This window comes from Olea europaea, chromosome 21 (genome assembly GCF_002742605.1).
Source record: "Olea europaea var. sylvestris chromosome 21, O_europaea_v1, whole genome shotgun sequence".
In the NCBI taxonomy this organism is placed as follows: domain Eukaryota; kingdom Viridiplantae; phylum Streptophyta; class Magnoliopsida; order Lamiales; family Oleaceae; genus Olea; species Olea europaea.
The window spans coordinates 9,016,070-9,040,378 of record NC_036257.1 but is presented as its reverse complement, the minus strand read 5'-3'; the positions used below and the strand labels follow the sequence as shown (position 1 = coordinate 9,040,378).

The 24,309-nt window shown below is 38.7% G+C and overlaps 1 protein-coding gene and 1 pseudogene across 1 annotated transcript; one reads left to right on the top strand and one right to left on the bottom strand.

Moving 5' to 3' along the window:
* Window positions 1-659: 659 nt before the first annotated feature.
* Window positions 660-2,053, bottom strand: LOC111370548. Its single transcript, XM_022992300.1, has one exon. The coding sequence runs from the start codon at window positions 1,917-1,919 to the stop codon at window positions 867-869; it is 1,053 nt and encodes a 350-aa protein (XP_022848068.1). The 5' UTR covers window positions 1,920-2,053; the 3' UTR covers window positions 660-866.
* Window positions 2,054-3,427: 1,374 nt separating this feature from the next.
* Window positions 3,428-5,851, top strand: LOC111370087 (annotated as a pseudogene).
* The last annotated feature ends 18,458 nt before the right edge of the window (window positions 5,852-24,309 follow it).

Genomic DNA, 24,309 nt, shown 5'->3' with positions numbered 1-24,309 from the left:
CAAAAGTCTAATTGTGGTTGACATTCGCATGCTATGATGATTTATAGAGATAAGCTTTTATGCATGAAATTCAAATGTAGCTCCGATTTGGCTTGGATTAAAATCAATTTTTTAGTAAATTTTGATAAAAGTTCTTCAAATGTGTGATTAAAAAGTTTTAATCTTATGAAATATGTTGTTAAAATTAATTATTAACTTTTACTTATATTAAAATATAGCTTTTAATTCATACCAAACCAAAGGGGGTTGGATTGGGCTATTGTCTAGCCCCTTCCCCAACCCAACAAAAAAAATTTCTAAATAAAGAATGGAAAATTTAGCTCTGTGAAATCAAAAGGAATAAAAATTTAGCTCCCAAAAATTAAGTTTAGTCTAACTAACTTCATTCACAATCCAAACCCAATGTTTAATTATTCAATTTAGTTTAAAACTCTACAAACATATTTCTTTTATTGACATTCATGATACACAAATTACTCGTTATCAAATTAAGTCTTTTACACACACACACACACACACACACACACACACACATATATATTTGTTAGAATTTTGCTACAAGTGTCCAAAAATATATTCCGATCCATTTTGTCATTATCGTCATGAGTTTAACCATTTAAACTAAATCTTCTGTTACATAGATCATATTTAATGGATAAGTTTATTGCAAAATAATTTAAATTTCAGCTCATTCTAACATATCTTTCTGGCTCTATCCTTGTACCAAACAATAGTGTTATTTATAATTAATTATTGTGAGTGATTAAATAGAGGGTCTCAATTAGGACCATAATCGACTTCGAAATTACATTAAAGAACTTCCTTACATGGTAATATATAAATAACTGCGAATTAAAAGAATAATTTCAGGAATCCCAAATAGGACCAAAGGCAACAATTCCAGCATCCTTGCATGCATTAACCACGTCCCTACTTCCCTCCGGGTTGCTGGTGACAATAACAACCTCTGCCCCCCATTTCTTGGCCGTGTCGACACTCATTTGTGACACGTTGGGGCGGCCAAGCACGGCTGTGTCATGGATAATAACCTTATCCTGAGGATGTCCAGACAACATTTGTTTGATTTCTTTACCAAAATTTTGTTCCACCCCTTTTGTCACCCAAAGCAAGCAGACGTCGGCTTTACATGGCTGCAGGAGGAAGGAAAGGAAGACGCAGATTCCTGAACCGGTGGCCACTAGAAGCACCCTGTTATACAAGTTCGTTAAATATGGTAGTCCCGCAAAGTGCACCTGTCGAACCCACAAGTGGCTCGGTGGATTTGTGACTAAAGATTTTGTAAAGTCACCAACTGCACCAGCAAGCATCATGTGCTCTTTCTTATTATCTGAAATGATTCCAAATGCATGCCACTCGGAAAGAGGGGACGGGCTAATCCTGCCCAAGATTCCGGATTTAATACCACCTTCGAACTTGATGATCGAAGCATGACCAGATTGGGAAGAAACCCTAACCGGGACCCTTCTCACAGTCAACCATGGAATTAAAATTAGTGTGGTAATTCCTATCGTGAACCAGAATTCCTGCTGTTTGATCAGTTTTGATCCAAGATCATCACTGTAGGATTTGGTTTTCGTGTCATAAGAGATTATGAGGATGATGAATAACCAGAGGAGGGCCAAGGCAGTCCAACCAGCAAATCGGTGAGTCCTCTCAAACACGTTGTGGTGGAGGTGGCGGACTAGGGGAAACGCCGCCAGAGAAGAGAGGCAGAGGAGTGCAAGAATGGTGGAGGCGGCTATAATTATGGCGGAGGAAGTGTTTTCTCTGTTTTTAAGAGTGAGGACTAAAGCATAAACAAGCCATGCAATTGATGAAATACCACAACTACTGTGTATTCCACCAAGAGATTGCAATAAAATTTTGTGACCATTGTCTTTAGCCTCAATGGAACCCATGACCACCCTAAAACCTTCACCACCGCCCAAAAAACAATCCTTAAAAAGGCTTCACTCCGGCAGAGGACCAAAGCGAAAATGTTTGCTATGGAAAATAAGGCGGCTCGGTTTCTTGCATATGGGAAGTGTCCAGTTGCTGCAAGAACCAGACCAGTAATGTTCAAAGCCAAACAAACGACAAAAAGCCGTTTGTAAACAGTGAACAAGCCTTGATCAAGAAGTATCACCGAAAGTCTCGACGGCTTCGCCTTGGCAGCGCTGCCGTTGGCTTTGGGCTGTTCACGTTTACTCAAGGCTGGCGGAAGAGGCAGTGGCAGTGGTAGTGGTTCCACTTTCTCTTCTTCATAGCCTTCTTCAATATCAGCAAGAGTATCATCATCATATTCAACTTCAAGATCACAGAAATGGCTGCTGGTTCGGCTCATTGACCTTCTAGCGAAAGCCAACAATTAATTTTAATCACATATTTTACGTGATCCACAATTTTTAGTCCTACATTTCATCAATATTTATAAAAATCTTCTAAAAGTCTGAAATTTAATTCCCATCAAATCAGGCCTAAATAACGGTTGAAATGTTACTTTCACATAACATTTTGACTAATAAGAATTTAAACAGTTTTTCATTAAAAAAAAATAAAAAATCTTTTAAGAACATTTACAAGAGACTCTCTAAATATAAAATACTTTATATTTTAAAGAGTCAGTACTTAAAAATAAGCTCCCAAAGATTCCTTATTTTAACTTTATAAAATAACTAACAATGATTGCATATAATAAGTTATAAATCTCAATATTTTATAATTTAAATTATTCAAATCATATTTAAATTGATTGACCATTAACATATTTAAAAAATATATATTAAATAAGAGATGATGAAAAATCAATAAATATTCATTGAAAAGGCTAATTAAAGAGTCAAAATAGAGAGTATTGTTGTAGTTTACAAAAAAATTTACTCTGTTAATTTAAAGATTCTCTTTAATATACGTAAAATACTCTTTATAAATAGAGAGTAGGTTGTCTAAGCTTAGCCGTCCATCTACAAAACTGTCAAAAGCTATGCATATTATTATAGTGTATATAACTATTAACAAATAAGATGAGATGACTATTTGTATATCATATTAAATTAAGGTACCAAGTTTCATTAGTTTCCACATTATATATGAAAAATTCATTTTTTTTAAGTTTTTGATTGAAAAATAAATCAAATTTTTATGTAGGTATATTTAGAATTTAAATATAAATATAAATTAAAAAATCAACCTATTTAACAACTTAATTTTAATAATAAGATGGTTATTAGATAGGTATGCAGTTGTTTTAGAGGTTGTTTTCCTTTTTTTTCCCCTGCTTGCTAAGTTTCCTAGGCATCTAATGGACATTGATCAAAATCAAGACACAAAAAGTATTGCATAGGACTAAACAGTATAGTTACAAAATTTTAACTAGGTCTTCCTTGACTTTGATCACATAATTTTTGTTTGTTTGGGTGGTTTGTAATTAACGGTAATTACTTCAATTATTGTGGTGACAGATTGTGCAAAGTATTTTGAAAGATCTCTGTTTCTCGTGGGTGAGATTGGTGGTAATGACTACAACTATCCATTTTTGGTTGGTGGAACCATTAAACAACTTAAAGCTCTTGTCCCACTGGTAGTTGAAACAATTGTTGCAGCCATTAGTGCAAGCCCCTACTCACATTTATTACAATAATAATAATAATAATAATAATAATAATAATAATAATAATAATAATAATAATAATAATAATAATAATGTACTTGCTCTTTTTCTCTCTCTCTCTCTCTATTATTAAGATGATATTGATTTAATCCAACATAAATAGCAATGATCGAAGCTTTACAACTTTTTTTTTCCCCCATAAACATACAAACAAGTATGTTTAGTTGTGGTGCTTCATCACTTTCGTGTATGGAATCATTATGCTGATTGAAAAGAGTAATGCTGCATTGCCAGACCCCCCTTCCTCACAGGGGTCTTACAGACAACTTACAAAAGCAGGTGGGGTCAACATTTTTGCAATTTTTTATGACAAGTAGGTTTGACTGGGGGCCCACCTTATTGTGAGGAGCCTGTATAAGGCCTATGAGCCTCAATCTGATAGAGCAGCATTCTTCAATTGAAAAATAGGTAATGATTTTTAGGGTTTTGTATTATTGTTTGAAAAACAGAGAGAGATTTAATAATTTTTCTTAAACAAGGCCACATATCCCTGTTTTTTCGGGAAAGGTGCAAGTGCACCCCTTGAAAAAACAGGGCCATGTGGCCCTATTTATATAGAACCGCTTGAGAGAGATATTAGAGAAGATGGGGTATATGATTTTCTCTTCTAAATTTCTTTTCATTATAGGGAATTGTTATAGCAACGAACGAAGACATAGTCTCAATTGAAATGAATCTCCATAAATCTAATGCGTTCTTTTGTGTCTTTATTTTTTTAATGTGATTTTAATGTTTTTGATAATATAGAATTATGGTTTCTAATACTCAACACACATGCATGTATTTGACTTGAGTATAATTTACGTAAGAAATCTTTGCTAGGTGATTAATTTTTGCGGAATATATTTTTGTGAATTTTTTTTTCATGAATATTAGGATGTGAGTCGAGTCTGGTTATAAAATAATAGCATTTTGAATATTTTCTTTGAAACTTCTTCTATTTTTTATTTTTTATTTATTTATTTTATTTTTTCAGCTGTTAATAGAGGAAGGAGCAGTAGAATTAATAGTACCAGGTAACTTGCCAATTGGCTGCAGTGCAGTGTATCTAACCTTGTTTAGAACACCAAATGAATCAGCTTATGATGAAAATGGCAAATAATGCTTTCTCAAAGTACCACAATTCTCAGCTTAAACTTTCCTTGGAGACATTAAGACAAAAATACCCCCATGCAAAAATTATTTATGCTGATTATTATGGTGCTGCCAAGAGATTCTTCCACTCCCTCAAGCATTATGGTAAGTTCACTCACTTTTATTTCTCTTCACCACATTACTATTTTAAATTTCATATTAATAGTCATCAATTGTGTTCAGATCCTTCTTTTCTTCCAACAAAAAAAAAAAAAAAAAAAAAAGGAAGAAGAAGAAGGCTCTTCTTCGACGAATCCCTCTTGTTCCTGAGAATTCTATTCTGAAAAACCAATTTCACATTGATAATATGATGTTTGGTTAGATTAAACGTGACATTTTGGTTAACACTAGGCAAAAAATTCAATATGGTAGTAACATAAAAGAGTGTAATGCTTTGTAGGATGGAAATTGATTTGAATACTATCAAGCACCTGTAGTGCTTAACATTAATTTAGGTGGCAATACAATTGATACTAGAGTTATTGTCAACTTGTTCAATATAGTTGTAGCAGTACTCTTAGCGTCAGGTAATATGGTACTAGATAGCATTTTTCAATTTATTTATAGTTTTTTAAGTAATAACTAGAAAAAATTTCACGTTGAGGAAAAATAGAGTTCGACTTTTCAACCATTTGTAAGAAGAAATATAATAATGAAAATACACAACCTTTGCAAAATTTTCCCACGGGACTCTAGTGGCTTGTTGCGAAGGGGGTGGACCATACAGTTTCAACAATTCAGCAAGGTGTGGCCACACTGGATCAACGGCCTGTTTGGATCCATCAACTTATGCAAATTGGGACGGAGTCCATTTAACTGAAGGTGCCTACCGATATATAGCTAGGGGTTTGGTTAATGGACCCTTCACTTCTCCACCTCTAACATTCCCTCCATTATATGATTTTTGAATGATTTTCTTCGATCAATTATATGATGTCCAGCAAGTGAATGTGAATGGAGAAGATAATGGCGAACACATTCTTTAATAATGACAGTTAATATTATTTCAGTATCCAATAATTAAATGAAATATCAATTTCATCATTATTTTTGTGGTTCTTCAAGTTATACATGTTGTGGCATTGTTATATTCAAGATCGAATCACAAGGAGGACGTTTGGACATGCTAAGGAAAAAGGACAATGCTATTACACCCTTCTCATGTGGAGGGGGGCCCACATACAATAAAATATTCGTGGGCCCCCTCCTTGTGAGGATGTGTAATATATTGTGTACACCTCATACACCTTGAGGTGTACACATAGAATTATCCAGGAAAAAATATGCCCCTTATTCATTGAAACCAAGAGTTGTGAAGGTGACCATTTCTCCTACCTATGAGAAAAGTTCTTATCCAATAAAGATGAAGTGAGGTTCATCTCTTTCATTTTAGCCCATGTTTAGGCTCCATTTTAATGTGTTTGAGGAAAATATATTTTGGAATGGTGATTTTTATGAAAAATGTGGTTGTCCTCGACCCAATTATTGCCAATTGGGTAGAGCGAGTTGGTCGGGGTGTACTTCCTTTAGAAGGAAACCTCGCTCGGTGAAGATATGCTCCTCCACATCTTCCAATCTCCTTTCTAGCCTCGAATACTTGGGAAAAAAGAGTTCTAGGAGTGGTATTATATGACTCCTTGGAGAGCCCATGCACCTTTCATATTATGTTTGCCATCTTCGATAAAAAGGTGGAAAGAGTCATGGTCTAGGTCAAGGGCAAGTGGCAATTGGTTGAGGGAGATAAAGCCTCAGCTTGCATCGTGCTGACCCAGTATTCCGATGCTCATGAGTTTTTCTCTTTAAAACTTGTCATTTGTTTGTAGCTTCACCTGATGTTTGTTTGTTTACACTTTTAGGGATTTGTTGTAGAAAATCACAATACAAAGTTCTGTCCAAAAAACTACTCATTAGCTAATTCTGCTTTCTTGTTTTTTCGCCAAATTGGACACTATTTGAAGAAACCAAGACCATCTCAATGCTCTACAGATCGAGAAGAATCTTCCAATTGGGTGTGTGAAGGCGAACATCGGCGAATAACAGAGGAGCATGAGGTCGTGCGTAGATTGGGTTATGGTGTGTGGCTTAGAATTTCGAGGTGACTATAGAAGGCACACTTCCTTGGTGATTTTTTGATCATTTGGTGTTATTAGCTTGATAGTTCATGTATTGTGCAGTATATTAAGGTAGTAGCTAGAGGTAGTGCGTTGGTTGTTGTTGATTTTTTTAGAATTTGGTGATTTCTTTGATTCATAATTGATTATTTGTAGATTCTATGATGACGATTGATAGGGATGATTCACTTCAATCTATTAGTGTCAAATTAAATGGTAAAAGTTATTCATATTGGAGTACTATGATGAAGAATTTCCTAAAGGGAAAAGATTGTAGGGGTTGTGCAAGTGGAACCGTTGTGAAAACTAGTAACACTGCTAATAATTATGTAACAGAATTAGATATGTGGGAGTTAAACAATGCGAAAATACTTGGATTCATAATTTTGTGAGGAATCCATTGGTATACAATTAGAGAAGTTTGAAATAGCAAAAGAAGTTTGAGATCACTTTTAGAAGCTATACAATAAATTCAACTTTGCAAAGTGGTATCAATTGGAGATAGATATATGGACCTTACAATAGAAAAATATGGGTATTTCGATTTTTATTTTGCTATGTATTCGATTTTGGACGAGTTTGCTCTTACAGAATCAGCAGGGCTAAAAACATGTGAGAAATAATTACTTTTTAGAGAAGAGTAGCGATTAGCTCTGTTTTTAATGGCACTTCGCAGTGATTTTGAGGGACTTAGAGGCTCTATCTTACACCTCACTCCACTTCCTTCAGTTGATTTAGTTGTTAGTGAACATGTGGCTAAGGAAACATGTTTGAAAACCCTTTACAGGAGAAGTATCTCTTCCTTCATCTAACACCTCAGTATCTATTGTACTCTCTCGATCGTTCACACAGAATCGAAATAAAGGTTATACGAGAGTTATTAGCAATGAGTGTAGCTTTTACGAATGAAAAGAACATTGGAAGTCTCAATGTTTGAAACTATCGAAGAAGCAGCAATCATAACAATGATCCTATCATCCTAATGCCAACATAGCTTCTATCATGCAACCTAGTGACTTGTCTATACTTGGAGCACCACTTTCCTCCAATCTCATGTTAACTGATTTAGCATATCAGTTTCAGAAATTCTTAGCCGCACAGCCACATTCTATGTCAACCTCTATTCATATAGATTTTTCATCCCAAAGCCCCTCTGGTATTTCTTTCTCATGGATCTTTAAATTAGTTGCTTCCAAACACATATCATCTAATTCAAAATTCTTTAATGACTTACACACTTCTAATGTGTCTATGTCTACTGATGGCATCCCAATGCCTTTAGCAGGTATTGATTCGGTCAATACATATAATTTATTGCTTCTAGACCTTTAATAAGTTTCCAGTTCTTACTTTGAATCTTATTTCTATTGGTCAATTATGTGATTTGGGATATTTAGTTCAATTTTTTCTACCGCTTGTCATATGCAGGATCCTCGATCTCATAAACTAATTGGGATAGGTCGTAGACAATGAAAATTATATGTGTTGGACAATCTGAGACCATAATATGTTTCAACATCTAGTGTTGACTTGTCATCTTTATCTTTGAATTCATCTTTTTCTAGTTTTTATTTGTGGCATTCTCACCTTGGACATATTTTAGCGAGTCGTTTGAAATTTTTAGTTTCTAAGGGTCTTTTAGGAGATTTACAAACTCATGATATTTCTGATTGTAGTGGTTACAAATTAATAAAATTTTCTGTTTTACCTTTTCCTCAAAGTATTTCTCGTTCCATTGTACCATTCAATCTTGTTCATTGGATGTGTTCTTACAAAATGAGGGTCTAGATATTATGTATATTTCATTATTGATTATAGTTGTAATTGTTGGGGTTATCTTATGAAAAGAAGTTCTTACTTTCTTTTATTTATCGTTCTTTTAGATCACCTATTAAAACTCAACATTCTGTAATAATTAAGTGCTTTAGATGTTTCTTGTCAAGTTGTATTGCTTGAGCATATCCAATTTTTTTCTATTTATGATAATACTAATGACGTGATTAAAACTGACCTCATTTATATAGATCCATTCTCTGATGATATTGGTAGACCATCTTTCCATGCCCCATGTACTATTGATTCTTCATCTCTTACAAGTATACATGAGCTGGTTCATGATATCCCTTCTCCTTCTATAGCCTCCCAAGTACCACCAGAGATTGTTGATCCAACTCGTACTCCCCCTTCTCGATATTCTCAACGTATTCGTAAGTCCACTCGATTGCCTGATTTTGTCTATTCTTATTATTCAGACTCCTTTGTTGTTTCTTATCTCCATTCACAAACTATCTAAACATTATTCCAATAAAGAAGCTATTCTAGATTCTCATTGGTAACAGGCTACTACTGATGAACTCTTTGCTCTACATAAAATAGACACTTGGGAGTTGGTTGCCTTATCTCGAGGTAAACATGCTATTGGTTCTCATTGAATTTATAAGATTAAAACCAGATTTGATGGTTTGGTTGAGAGCTATAAGCGTAGATTGGTTGCTAAAGGTTTTAATCAGTAGCTTAGTCTAGATTATGAGAAAACTTTTGCTCCTATTGCCTAGGTAACCATTGTTCGTATACTTATTACAATTGTATTTGTTCGTCAATAGAGTCTCTTTCAGTTGGATGTTAAAAATGCCTTTTTGAATGGAAATTTTTAAGAGAAAGTTTATATGGTTCCCCTCCTGATCTTTCTTATACTCTTGGATATTTTTTTAAGCTCAAGAAAGTACTTTTGGCCTTAAACAAGCTCTTCACCTAGTTTGAGAAATTTTTCATTGTTGTTTCCTCTCTTGGCTTTACATCCAATCATCATGACTTTGCATTATTCTTTAGGTGCACTTCAGCTGGTTGCATTCCGCTTTTATTGTATATTGACTATATAATTATTATTGGTGATGATTTGAAATCAAAAAATGCTCATCATTTTGTAATAAAGAACTTACGTGTGTTGTCTTATTTTTTAGGGATTGAAGTTGCTTCTTATAGAGGTTATCTTTTTCTCAATCCAAGTATACTATTGATATTATTGAACGTACTCATCTTATTGATACTAAAAGTACGGATACTCTTATTGAGTCAAATGCTCAGTCACCCTCTACCCTTGTATAGTTTACTCTGATGTTGATTGAACAGTAACCCCATTGATCATAAGTCCAATCCTGGCTTTCATATATTTTTAGGTGATTCATTTATCTTTTGAAAGAGTAAGAAACAGACTGTTGTTTCTCATTCCTCTATCGAGGTAAGGTATCATACAATGGCATCCACCACCATTGAAATTGTATGGTTGCATTGGTTACATGGGTGTTCATTCATCCTCTCCAATCCTTATGTATTGTGACAATAAAAGTGCTATTAAAATCTCACAAAACTGTGTTTTATGAGCTTACGAAGCATATTGAGATTGATTGTCATCTAATTCGTCATCATCAGTAAACTGGCAGCATTTCCCTATCTTCTATTTCTTCATCGCTACAACTTGCTAACATCTTCATGAAGTCTCATCTAGTTTATTGTTTTCACTTCTTGCATGACAAACTCTCGCTACTTCTTGTTACCGTATCATGAGTTTGTGGGGGATGTTAGCCTTATATAATATATTTTATTTATGCATAATATTATTGCTTTCCTTTCTTTGGTAGATTTACTTTTAGTTTTGGTCTTCTTGTATAAATAAACACAATTCTCTCAATAAAATCCTAGTTATGTTGGCGGCTCAAGAATTGATTCTTCTCCTCATTTGGTGGATTCATCAAATTGGTTTATATTGTCTATAGTATGAAGGAATTGATTTGTGTGTTACCACAACTAAGATTGAAGACGAATCATTTGTTACTATTATGGTTTGTGCTTTGTGTTGTTTGGGATTCTGAAAGCCATCCTGATAAGGAAATTGCCATCATTTAATACAACATGTCTAGAGATATATATTAGTTGCGTTGAACTTCAACATTTGCATCCTTTTATAGTTTCATAGGATCCTAGGATACACATTTGGTTAAATAAAATTAGAATTTAAAGACTTGTATGGGCGTTAGACTCGAAAAAGGCAAGCATAATGAAAAAAATTTGGTGATTTGTAGTTAGGTAATTTTCTTGGAAGGATTTTCAGGAGTAAGTCGGTCTAGGATAGGGGTATAATAAATTAATAAGAAATGTTGCTATTTGTGATGCTTTATACCAAGATCTCAAATATATATAAGCTTTTGCTAATAATATGAGACTAATCTCCACTTTGTGTATGCTTTCTTTCACCTATTTCATCTTACACTCAAGTGTATGGACATGAGTATCTAAGTTTTATCCAATTTTATTTAGTAAAATTCGGAAGACTTGCGTGCTCTCACCTATATTGGATCATAAGCACTTAATTTTTCTCTCAAGTTTGTTCTTAACAAGGTTTTCAAGATGAGAGAAGATTGGTAATTTTACTTGTTACATGTTAAATTAATTATTGTCCGCATGGACTTCAAGTCAATCAAAAAAAGGTCCCATTACATGCACACATATCATAAAACAAATATTTGCTTCTTGCCCTCCAAAGCATGGCAAACCAAAAGTGTGGCAACCACCAAGACTCTCCTTATCAAGGGAACACACGCCCTTAATCATTTGGAAAGGAAGATTGGAAGCCTCATCCAAACAGAGGTATTGAAGGCTCAGAATCGGAAGGCTCAGAATCGGACTCGAACATATATGTCATTTAAGTACAATTCTGATACAATAATATCAACATAGACCTCAATACAATAAAATCATGCAAGCACATAAAGAATTGCATGACCAATGTCACTAAAGCACAAACCTGATCAATGAGAATCTTGAAAATTGGATTGAATTATAACTTTCAACATAATAATTAGAGAATGATAACTTACAAAAATTAGCAAGTGATCCTGAAAAGTTGTCGATATATAGGGACATTTGCACAACAAAAAAAAGGATAAAAATCTAAGATCTATTCTTCTAGTCTCTAAAAGGCCATACTGCATCAAGGCACTACTAAGTGTAGGTACTCTTGAAAATCTTAGTACTGTTCGATTGAAGTGCACTAATTTCGGTTAAATAATGATGAAAACCCATCTCCACTCTTCTCTAGAAAGAATGCACCCAAAAATTCAACCACAAAATTCCACTAATTGCTTTAGAAAATAATTTCGATTTTTTGAGGTCAAAATTTGGCATCATCTGTAGAAAATCTTACAAAAGATCACAAGAAGAACAAATGTGAGGAAAATAAAAAGCCAGAAAGTATGAATGAAAATAGATGAAACGGCAAAGAAAATTCAAAGAGAAATGAGAATGAGAATATAGTCATCCAAGTGGAGAAGAATGCCCAGAGAAAGTGAAATTGAAGATCATATAAGAGATTAAACCAATTAACTCGAATGCTAGCCAACATGGCTATCGATGTACAATGTGGTGCTGATGAGATAGCTTTTGATGTACTAGATCCATTCATTTGGTCCAACCACAAGGGTTATAGGTCAATACTGCTATATACAATGAAGAAAGATGCATTTCCAACTTTATAGGTATATGTGTTAAAATATCATAGTTATTATATCATATACACAATATAACTATCGTTGGCTTGCACCGGTTTTTCTCATACCCGGTTAACCGGTTGGTTTGAATCAAACGGTTGTTTGCAAATTTCAACATATTTTTTGAAAATTTACAAAATGGAGAATGTACTGTTTCGAACCAAAGAAATCTGGTTTGCAAGAATTGTGTTTTTCCGATGGGATAGCCCAATATTTCGTATTATTGTTGTCTCACATATACTTTTAAATTATATTTACCGAAAAAAATTTAATTATTTATTTGTCTTAAAAAATACGATAAACAAAATTTTAATGATAAATAAAATGAAAGACCTTAATATGAAAATTGTATGGATTATATATTTAATTTTTAACAAGAGAAATTTTGAGAATTTATATATTTTAATTAATAAATGAGTTTCTATTTTTACTTTTGCACTTATATATACACCTTTTTCAATAGAAAAAAGTTTTGATTACTTTCCAACCTTGCCAAATCGATTGAACCTGTAGCTTGTTAACCTGGTGTTTTGACCAAGTCAATCATCAGTTCGTCTGATAACTATGTTTAGCGTTACCATATTGCTTAACAAAGAAAATAACATTCCAATTTTATTGGATGATTGTGATAATTAACGACAAAATAATGTTATCTAGCACACCGATAATGCTATGATATTAGTCTATGTGGCACTATGTAATAAAGCCCATTTAAAGATAAAATTATGCATCTTATTAAATTGTACCTCTCATTCAATATTACAACATTATTTGTGTTAAATAATATTACTCTAATGACACACTGACATATATTTTATATTAATGAGAATCATCACTATTATTGAATAACATTATTCAGTAATAGAAAATTGAAGATATATAATCATCTTTCTAAATGAATTATTCAATAAAAAATAATATTTAAATTTAGAATATCCTATCAACATTTAGTCCTTGTTTGACACCTTTTTCCCCAAATTCATTTTCAAATATATATTTCATAATACTAATAATTTTTGTCAACTTTCTAACTACACATTTCACGATCTTTTATCAAAATTTATTAAAAATATATTTTTGTATTCAAACCAGACAGAGCTTTATAGAAGAAACAATTATGAAAACAGAAAAGTGGAGCAAACATTATTAGATTTTATGGAGACAAAGTATAAAACTCAATCGGCCGCCAAATTGCATTTTAATACTATTGAAGTTAAAAGTACATACTCCTTATGGAGCTTACAAGAAAATAAGTCCATGTTTATCATCCTTTAAAAATTTTAAATTATTTGTTACAAAATCATTCTTCATTAAATATTTACAAAATAAAATATTATACACACAAACCAATAAAATTTTATGACTTTTTAACTACACATTTTTCAAAAAATTCTGATCCAATAACTCATTATTTTCAAATAAATTCTTTCAAACAGGCTCTCAATTATAAAGTTGAAAACTACCTTCAGTTCAATAGCAGCTATTAAACTAAAAATAATAATATAATGTACTCACTTGTTAGTATCTATATTGAAAATTTTAATTTTCATACAGGAGATTAAAGTGACATTCTTCTTCCTGTTGATACTCAAGATATGTACCCTAGTTTGATTCTTCGAAATATGCGCTAACAAACAGATAAAGAAATATCACCTCTTAATGATCCCTCGACTTGAATCGATCGTACATAAGTTTTTACTTTATTCTCATTATGAAGAGATCGTGTTAGGATCGTTTTCAGCTTTGTCCCTTATTTGGTGAGGATTAAAATTGGACTTTTAGTAAATTTTCATAAAAGTTTAAATTTCAGATGTGTGGTTGAAATCAATTATTGATTTTGTATTAAATTAATATTTAAATTATGATTTTCACCAAACAAGAACTCAATATGATCGAACTCATAATAAAGTTCGGTACTTACTATCGTACAGATGTTATTAGTTGTCTTTTAGCTCTCGTTTGGCCCTCATTATTTGGGGTTACTGTTACACCCCTATCTGAATCACTTCGAAAAGTCTTCCACTGTGTCATACGAGGTGTACAACACCTATCCGAAGTGGATCTGAAGTGACTCCATCACCAATGTTGGCGAGCCGCTAACACGCTGCGAGGCACGAACAACTATACTGAGCCAACCGAAGCGTTCTTGGCTTTGACCCCTGAAGTACAATGCACTCTGGCGACCTCTGTCAGGATCTGCCGTCAATTTCAGAAAGAGATCTGTGTCAAGATCCTCTCTTCCCCCAAAGTTTAATTGATTTGACGTCTCCGTGGGCCTAGTTGATGTGACGTATCAACTTTCTGTCAACTCAACTCGGGAGAAGTTATTACCCGTCCACTCTGTAGACGCGGCTGATTGACGCCTCACACCTTTAGATGCATACACGTGTTCCACATCTAACGGTTCTCCTCAAATATAAATACTCAAGGTTTGACAAGAGGCAAAGGTAATGAAACTCTTACAACTTAGCTCTTTATAACAAGTAAATATATATTCTCCTCCCTACCCTTTTTGCACAACCTTGGCACTGTTCCGATCACCAGGAGCTAACTTGACCGTCGGAGTGTATGTGGCCGCGGCCACCCCCGCTGGTTTCGACCGTGTGCATCTGACCGTGCATTGACTGTGCGCAGGAAGGATTACGTGAATCAGCTATCAGTTGACCACATGGAGGGTCCAATTAGTGAGGTCAATAGATTGGCACCGTCTGTGGGAACTACTTCCCATCCAAAGGTCTACATTCTTCACCGAAAAAGCTACCGAAAAACCCTTGACTTACCCTGAAAAGGGGACGTTCTTGAAAAGGAACAAAGTCGAATTACAACCCAGATCCTCGTCACCCTTGAAAAAGGAGTAGATAAGATGAGTTCCAGTAATGAGGACTCGAACCCCAGGATGGACGCCTCTGAAGAAGAGGTGCTCCGAAACAATGTCACTCACCAAAAGCCCCATTATCGGCATCGCCAAGGTGAAAGAACGACCATGCTCACTGAAGGAATGACCCAAATAGCTGTGGGCATAAGAGAGATCGCAACTCAGAATATGACGATGCATGAATTCTTCATGCGAGCCCAAGGTCACCAGGACGCCCAAATAGCCCATGAATCTTACCCAGCTTGCGAAGTCCCTGCGTCTCGATCTCGAGGCCATATGAGCTAGTACAGAGTAACCCTCCTCAAGAGAAAAGTGGGTACGAAAGTCACATCCTATGTGCAAAGGAACCAGCCAGCAGAACCGCAAATGGGGGATAACTTCCCACTAGAATATGTAGCACAAATGTCAGTCAGTGTCTTTGACCGAATAGGATGGGACCCTAGTAATAGGGTATGCTCAGTGGAAAGATCAGTTTGACAAGGGGAAGAACAAGAACAAGCGCCCCTTCCACCTAGAAATAGGAAAGAGAGAAGAAACTTAGTTGATTGGAGTAGCCGAGGAAGAGCACCTCCATCCCCCCAGAACACGCAAGATGAAGGGGACTCCTAAGGGCCATGTCGATCTTACGAGATTGATGATAATGATAATCTCCTTTTCTCAAGGGAGATCCGAGACTCCCCGATGCCTGCAAACTTCATACCACCTAAAATCCCCAAGTATGAAGGAAAAGGGGACCCGGAGAAGAACCTCACGAAGTACATGGCACAGATGAGTCTTAGAAGAGCCTCGTCTGCTTTGAAATACAGAGCCTTCCACCTAACCCTAGGCGGAGTCGCCGAAGTGTGGTACAGCAGGCTGCCTCCTCTGAGCATTAGGAGTTGACCAGAGCTAAAAAATGCCTTCTTGAACCAGAACACGCAAGATGAAGGGGACTCCTAAGGGCCATGTCGATCTTACGAGATTGATGATAATGATAATCTCCTTTTCTCAAGGGAGATCCGAGACTCCCCGATGCCTGCAAACTTCATACCACCTAAAATTCCCAAGTATGAAGGAAAAGGGGACCCGGAGAAGAACCTCACGAAGTACATGGCACAGATGAGTCTTAGAAGAGCCTCGTCTGCTTTGAAATACAGAGCCTTCCACCTAACCCTGGGCGGAGTCGCCGAAGTGTGGTACAGCAGGCTGCCTCCTCTGAGCATTAGGAGTTGACCAGAGCTAAAAAATGCCTTCTTGAACTAGTACCTCTCATGTAGAGAATGAGAGGCCCCAGTGCAACACCTGCAAGATATGAGACAAGCCCTTGGAGAAACGCTAAAAAGCTACCTCACTAGGTTTATGGATGAGATCACCTACTGCGAGCAGATTACTAACAGAGAAACCCTTTCAGTTTTGAAAGGCGGCCTCAACATGAACACTTTGTTCTGGAGGGATGTACGCAACAAGAATCCTACCACTTATGACGAACTAGTGTAAATGATGAGAGTTGAGATCGTCAGTGAAGAGATGATTGATCACCGAAATCGTGCCACACGGGGACTCCCTCCGCCTCAAAGGCAGGTAGGTCGAGGACCCGCAGTGCACCTTGTCACCCAAAAATGGACCCAGGCAAGGCATACAATAGCTCCCACGTCCGGGCAGGCACTAGCTTCTGTCACGCTAAATGCAGTGCCAATATTGGCATACAAGAATGCCCCTACTAAGGCGGGACCATCTAGGGATACTGATAGTAGTCGAAAGAAGAAGAGGAAGCGGTCAACAGGCCCTTAGAAGGGGCAAGATTCTGCAACTTCCACCAACTCTATGGACATGACATCAGCAAATGCAGAGACGCTCTAGGGCGCTTAGATCGGAATAACCCACACCCCTCCAGGAGGGACGAACATCCCCGGAGATCCGCCTCCACGAACAGGGGTGAAAGGAGACAGAGAGATCAATCACCTCGACGAAGACGATCGAGGGACAGAGGAGGAGAGTCCAGACTAAGAAATGAGGCCGCATTTTCTGGAGGCCAAATCATAAGGGAAATTAACACGATTATCGGGGGACCTCTCATCAGTGGAAACACTAGGAATTCCCAAAGGAACTACACAAGAGAACCAAAGGATCCACCGATGTTCACGTACATCGTCGACCAATCCCAAGAAGCCAATAGGATGGCCCCGATTACCTTCTCCCAAGAAGATACATAAGGAGTTCACCACCCTCATTATGACGCATTTGTAGTAAGAGTCGTAGTAGCTAGAAACAGACTCAAATGCATGCTTGTCGACAATGGCAGCTCAATGAACATAATGTTTGGCTCTACCTTCGACAAAATACAAATTGAACACGGGATAATCCCCATGATCAACCCACCATTTGGATTTACTGGAGACAGCATCATCTCACGAGGACGAATTACTCTGCCTGTCGAGATGGATTCAGCTCCCCTAGTGGCCCAACATTTCATGGAGTTTTTGGTAGTAGACCACAGGTCAGCTTACCACGGAGTATTGGGCAGACCCACACTGAAAGATCTTTGGGCTGTCATCTCCGTGCATTACTTGTGTATGAAATTCCCAACTGAGCATCGAATTGCTATGGTTCGAGGTGACCGGATGGGCTCCAAAGCATATTATCTAAACTCTCTGCGAAAATTAGAGCCCCGCACTGTTAATGTAATCATAACGGAGTTCGCGAGAGAACCCGACCTGGATGTGGAAATGCTCGACGTCCCTGAAATAGGGTATACCTCCGAACAGGAGGAAGACGTTGACATGGAAGAGGCCCCTGAAGAAAGGCACCCTCTTGACGAATTAGACCCCCGAATAACTGGCTCAGAACCAAACACGACGCTAATGGAAGAACTTGAAACTTTTTCTGTCAGGTCCTGCGGGTGGGAAAGTCATTGTCCCCCGAAGCGAAGGAACAAATAATTAGCTTCCTGAAAATGAACATGGATGTCTTCGCTTGGAAACATGAAGATATGGTAGGGATAGACCCAAGGATCAGTTGTCATCGCCTAAACATCAACGCCTCCGGTACCCACATCGGCAAAAAAGTCGGGCCCTCAACCTAGAGAGGTACGAGGCGCTTAAAGAAGAAGTCAACAAGCTTAGCCGTAGTGGCTTCATCAGAGAAGCCATTTATCCGAAGTGGATATCCAACCCAATCCTTGTTAGGAAGCCTAGCGGGAAGTGGAGGGTGTGCGTAGACTTCACGAACTTAAATAAGGCATGCCTTATGATAGCTTACCATTGCCGAGGATAGACCAACTTGTGGATTCTACTGCCGGATATGAACTATTGAGCTTTATGGATGCGTACTCAGGATATAACCAGATACCCATATTTCGACCTAATGAGGAGGCCACATCATTCATTACGGACAGAGGACTGTACTGCTACAAAGTCATGCCCTTCGGATTGAAAAATGCTGGAGCTACATATCAGAGGCTGGTCAATATGATGTTTGCTGAACTTATTGACAAAATATGTGGACGACATGCTAGTCAAAAACCTCCAGGCGAATGAACACATAAGTTATCTCGACTAGACCTTTTAGATTCTTAGGAAATACAAAATGAAATTAAACTCCCTCAAATGCACCTTCGGCGTGGTTTCGGGTCAGTTTTTAGGGTACATTGTAAACCAAAGGGGAATCGAGGCAAATTCGATAAAGATTGGGCCTTACTGAAAATTAGGTCGCCTCAGAAGCCGAAGGAGGTCCATAGACTCAATGTCGGATAGCTACGCTCAGTCACTTCATCTCCAGAGCCACTGATAAAAGTCTACCCTTCTTCAAAGTATTGAAGCAAGGGAAGAAGTTTCAATGGACCGATGAATGCGAGGAAGCCTTGCAAGAACTGAAGAAGTACTTAGGAGAGACGTCTCTGTTATCCAAACCTAAACCACAAGAATCACTACTGCTATACTTGGCGGTCTCGGATGAGGCGGTTAGCGCAGTCATAGTTAGAGAAGAAGACGACCATCAATTGTCGGTATACTATGTCAGCAAAGCACTACTCCCGACGAAAACCCGTTACCCAGACATGGAAAAACTGGTACTCACCCTCATTACGACATCAAGGAAACTGAGGTCATACTTCCAAGTCTACTCAATCGAAGTTCTCACCAAATTCCCATTAAAGCAGGTACTGCAGAGAACGAAAGCTTTGGACCGCCTACTAAAATGGGCAATTGAGCTTAGTGAGTTCGACCTACTGTTTCGACCCAGACATGCCATCAAGGGACAAGCCCTTACAGATTTTGTGGCTAAGTTTTCCATAGCACCAGAAATGGAGGCGACAATGGAATCAACCGAGTCCCCAACATGGCACTTGTTTGTGGATGGATCCCCAGAAGAGACTAGGTCTGGAGCTGGGATCATCTTGGAAAGCCCGGAAGGCCACAAGTTAAATTGCGCAGTAAGGTTAGGCTTTAAAGTCTCGAACAACGCTACCAAATATGAGGCCCTTCTAGTAGGCCTTAGGCTCACAAAAGAAATGTAGGTCAAAACGCTCCTGGCAAACAGCGACTCTCAACTTGTGGTGAGTCAGGTCAACGGGAACTTTGCCGCCAAAGACAGTAGCATGGCTGCATATTTAAAATTGATGCTGGACCTAATCCCACATTTAGAGAGGTTCGAATTGATCCATGTCCCACGCCTCGAGAACACCCATGCAGACGCCCTGTCAAAATTGGCCAGCAGCAAAGACTCAAAGCTGTTAAAGATTGTCCCCATTGAACGCTTGTCAAAACCCTCCATCTCCGGAGGTGAAGAGTTGTTATGGATAGAAAGTACCCCAGCATGGATGCAACCCATCATGGCCTATCTTAAGGATCAATCACTACCAGTGTCAAGAAGCGAGGCGAGGAAGTTAAAAAAGAGAGCCGCGCACTTCATCCTACAAGAGGATGTCCTCTACAAAAGAGGCTTTGCCTCACCACTTCTCCGATGTGTAGGAGGGAAAGAAGCCACGTATATACTCAGGGAAATCCATGAAGGGATATGCGGAAATCACTCCAGGAGAATGGCTGTGGCACACAAAGTGCTTCAACAAGGCTACTTCTAACCAACCCTGAAAAGGGATGCTTGCCAATTCGTTTAGAAATATGATAAGTGCCAACGCTTTTCAAATATTTAAGGATAGCCTCCTCAAAGCCTCTCCATGGTCACCAGTCCATGGTCATTTGCCAAATGGGGCACCGACTTTATTGGTCCACTTCCAAAAGGAAGAGGAAGTGCGACTTTTGTCATTGTCGCTATTGACTACTTCACTAAGTGGGTTGAGGCTGAACCTCTTACCAAGATCACTGAGGCGAGTACTACAAAGTTCGTTTGGAAAAACATCATTCGTAGGTTCGGCATTCCCCACTCCTTGGTGTTTGACAATGAGAGACAGTTCGACAACAAGAAGATACGAGACTTATGCAAGGGACTGGGAATAGAAAAAGGATTTCTAGATACCTCATCACCCCAAGCAAATGGGCAAGTTGAGGTAGTGAACAAAACCATCAAGCATACCCTAAAAAGGAAGCTTGATACCTCGAAGGAGACGTGGGTCGATGAGCTTTCCCACGTCCTCTGGGCCATCCGCATAACTAGCCGAACCACTACAAGGAAGACATCCTTCTCGATGACCTACGGAGCCAAAGCCATGCGCCCTGTCGAGGTAGGGGTTCCATCACATCGTCAGGTATACTTTAATGAGATCGGTGACAAAGCTAGAATGAGCGAACTCTACCTCTTCGAAGAAAGGAGTGATACCAAGTGAAACTGGCCAAGTATCAAAGGAAAATGACCCGTTATTACAACTCCTAAATTAAAAATCGAACTCTTCAACTGGGAGACCTCATCCTTAGAAGGGTCTTCCAATCGTCAAAGCCGACTGGGGCCGGAGTGTTTGGACCAAATTGTGAGGATCCTTATCGTATCTACAAGGAGTCACGACCTTGTACTTTTGAAATTGAAGATATGATAGGGAGAGTATTGCCTCATCAATGGAACATCGAGCACTTAAGAAAGTACTATCGATGATGAACATATGTTCCGATCCGATCTTGATGCTGTCTAATATATGTTTCCGATCTCACATGTAACTTCATTATCTTACTAAGTGCTGAAATTGCCTTAGTAATGGATGATGTAATCTCTAACTAATGATACTTCAGTTCTTTTTGTCTAATCAGTTAATGAGTTGTTGCCTCGGTTATTTAATATGTTATTGATCCGATCTCCTTTATTTGACTGGTTATCGGTAAGTGGTGCTTATTGTTTGCTTAAGTGCTTGTCATTCATATACTCAAGTATAAACAGCTCAACACAATGAGAAGGAAAAAGCAACAATAGTTAACAAAAAGTTTCATTTCATTCATTTGAAATTGAATTACAAAAAAGGCCTAAGCCATTATAAGAATGACCCTATTCTATTAGGGCATTATTCGCCCCAACCTCCGCCTCGCCAAACCTATCAGGCGAGCCTCCAGTAGGCCCACTGAACTCTGCCGCCGAAGAGGATATGTCCAGAGTAGAGTGGACCTCTTTTAGCTAACCTAATAATCCTTGGACACTCCAAGAGGCCCATTAATTGGCAAAGTCATCGTACAGGAGGTGCTCCTCGAAGTGGTCAATAAAGTTTTGCACCGCCACCTCCCCCGCTGACTTCATCCCCCCCTTCAGGGAGGCAATCTCCTCAACCTGGGCCTCTGTCCTCTTCCTCAACTTAGCTTTTTCTTTATTGGAGGCCTCCAGAGCCTCCGTGGTGAGCTGGAAGTGCTCATTGGCATGATCCACCCTTCTGGTCATTCCAGCGACCTGGCACTCCACTTCATAGAGCTCCTTCTTCAGCTGCTCAATGTCCCCCTTAGTAGTCGCTAGCTGAACCTCGACTTCTTTTCTTGCTTTCTCCTCTTCCAAGGCCTTGACCCGGGCCTTCCGCACCGCGTCCCCATAATACATCACCTCCTGAAGGTGCTTAGCAAGGTCTTTTCTCTTGGCATTGAGGTCTTTCACCAAACCCTCAAGTTGAATGCTTGTGCTTAGGGTCCGGGCCACATAGGCACTATTGGCAGCAATGAGGTCTTCGACAGTGCAAGCGGCACTGTGGTGTCTCCATTCCTCTGTCCAATACTTATTGTGGACCACCGCCACTGTCACCGTCTCCGGAGAAAGAGCCTCCAACACCTCTTTCACCGGCTCCTCTGAATTTGTGCCCAAGAAGTCCTCCTCCTTCGAAAGACGGGCTCTCTTCCTCTTTGGCTATCCCGGCACTTGGGCAATTAGAACAGCAGCGACTGGAGATGTAGCCGGGGCAGGAGAAGCCTAGGAAGGTGCAGGTGCCTTCTCCAAGATGGCCACCCCAGTAGGTATGGTGGTCTGCTTCAGGACCGAGGTCGGCCTCACCACCGTTGGACACTTCATAGGGCCAACAGACTTGCCCTTCCACAGCAAGTTGGCCTCCAGACCTCCACCACCTCCTCCTCTGTTGGAGGCTGGAGCCTCTTTGCTGGCATCCACTAGATCCTCCATCTGCTTCTTGTATGCAGATGAGGAGGTCTTCAAGGCTCTCACCTCAGCCATCATTTTCTGGATGGTCTTGAAGTCAGGCCTCAATGGCATCTTCCTGTTAAATTCATCTGCAAAGAAAAAGGCACACTGTTACAAGTGTAAAGGGTTCGAAAAACTACTAGAGTATTCATTTCGGGAATTTTACCTTGAGAAGCCATCAGATCGTGCGTCATGAAATGAATATTTTTCCTAATCAGCTGGTGGTATGATCTCTTCTTCGGAGATAGCTGATAGATGATGCAGATGATATTAAAGTCGTCGGTGGATAGCTCACACCAAGGAAGAGTACCTGCAAAGGCAAACAATTATCAGTTAGGATCTGAACAGAAGAAGAATAAACATAAATGCAAAGCAGTCAGTACTCACTAAGTGTAGAATACTTCGTCGGGACCATAAGAGGTGCCAAGGGTCTCCCTTCATCGCGTTCCATCTCCCGGCAGCCCAGCACCTCGAGCTCTTCCACTCCTTAATGGAGCTCGACATATCGAGCACGAATGGAGTATGGGAACCCCATGAGGTCAGGTAATACCAGTCCCTGGTCTTATCCTCCCTCCCCAGCTACTACGTTGGGAATATAGAGGGTCTGGAAGACAGAAAATGGCATCTCTACCCCAAGCGACGCCTTTTTTCACAATATCCAAGAGCCCACCATTTAACTCCAAGAATTCGGGTTCAACTGGGTTGGAGCTAAACCATAAGACCTAAGCACTAGGCGGAAGAAAGGATAGATCGGGAGCTTAAGGCCAGCCCTAAGAATTGCTTCACTAATTGCCATGCACCCTGGCCTGGGTAGCAGGCCCTCTCATCGGGTTCAGGTAGGATTAGATCTACACTATCTGAAATCCTATACTCCGCCGTAAGTCTATCGAGGTCGGCACTTTTCAACTTAGAGGGGTAATTTGACGCCACCGAATGCACAGACGTGTCTACTGGGCTATCAGGCCTCCTCCAGATATTCTCCCCCCATTATCGCTTCGAAAATTTAAGAGGAGGTCGCCAAAATGGGCTCATCCATTCGTACTAATTCCAGCCCCCTCCCCGAGCTACCACTACCCTCAGAAGCCATTTTCTTAGAAATGAAAAATGTCAAATACTTATTGAAACTCATGGAATGGGGGTTCCACAACCGAAAATGGCTAGGACACACTATAGAGTCGCCGAAAACTAGAGTTTTTGTCGAAAAATACTTGATTAACACCGGAAAACACTTGAAGAACGCCAGAAAATGCAAGGGTTTTTTTAGAGCAAATGAAGTTTCTAATTTCGCAAAAGTGAAAAACTCCCCAAGCGCTCAAGTTCACCTTTTATAGGGCATCCCAGTTGATCTCCACCGTTGAATTCAAATGCAATCAATCTAGGTCGTCAGTCGCATCACCAATCTAGGCTGTTGAAATGAAATACCAGATTTGATCTATGCCCAGGATC

Excerpts from the sequence above, each read along its gene's own strand:
- LOC111370548 (XM_022992300.1), bottom strand. The coding sequence starts at position 1,919 with ATGGGTTCCATTGAGGCTAAAGACAATGGTCACAAAATTTTATTGCAA.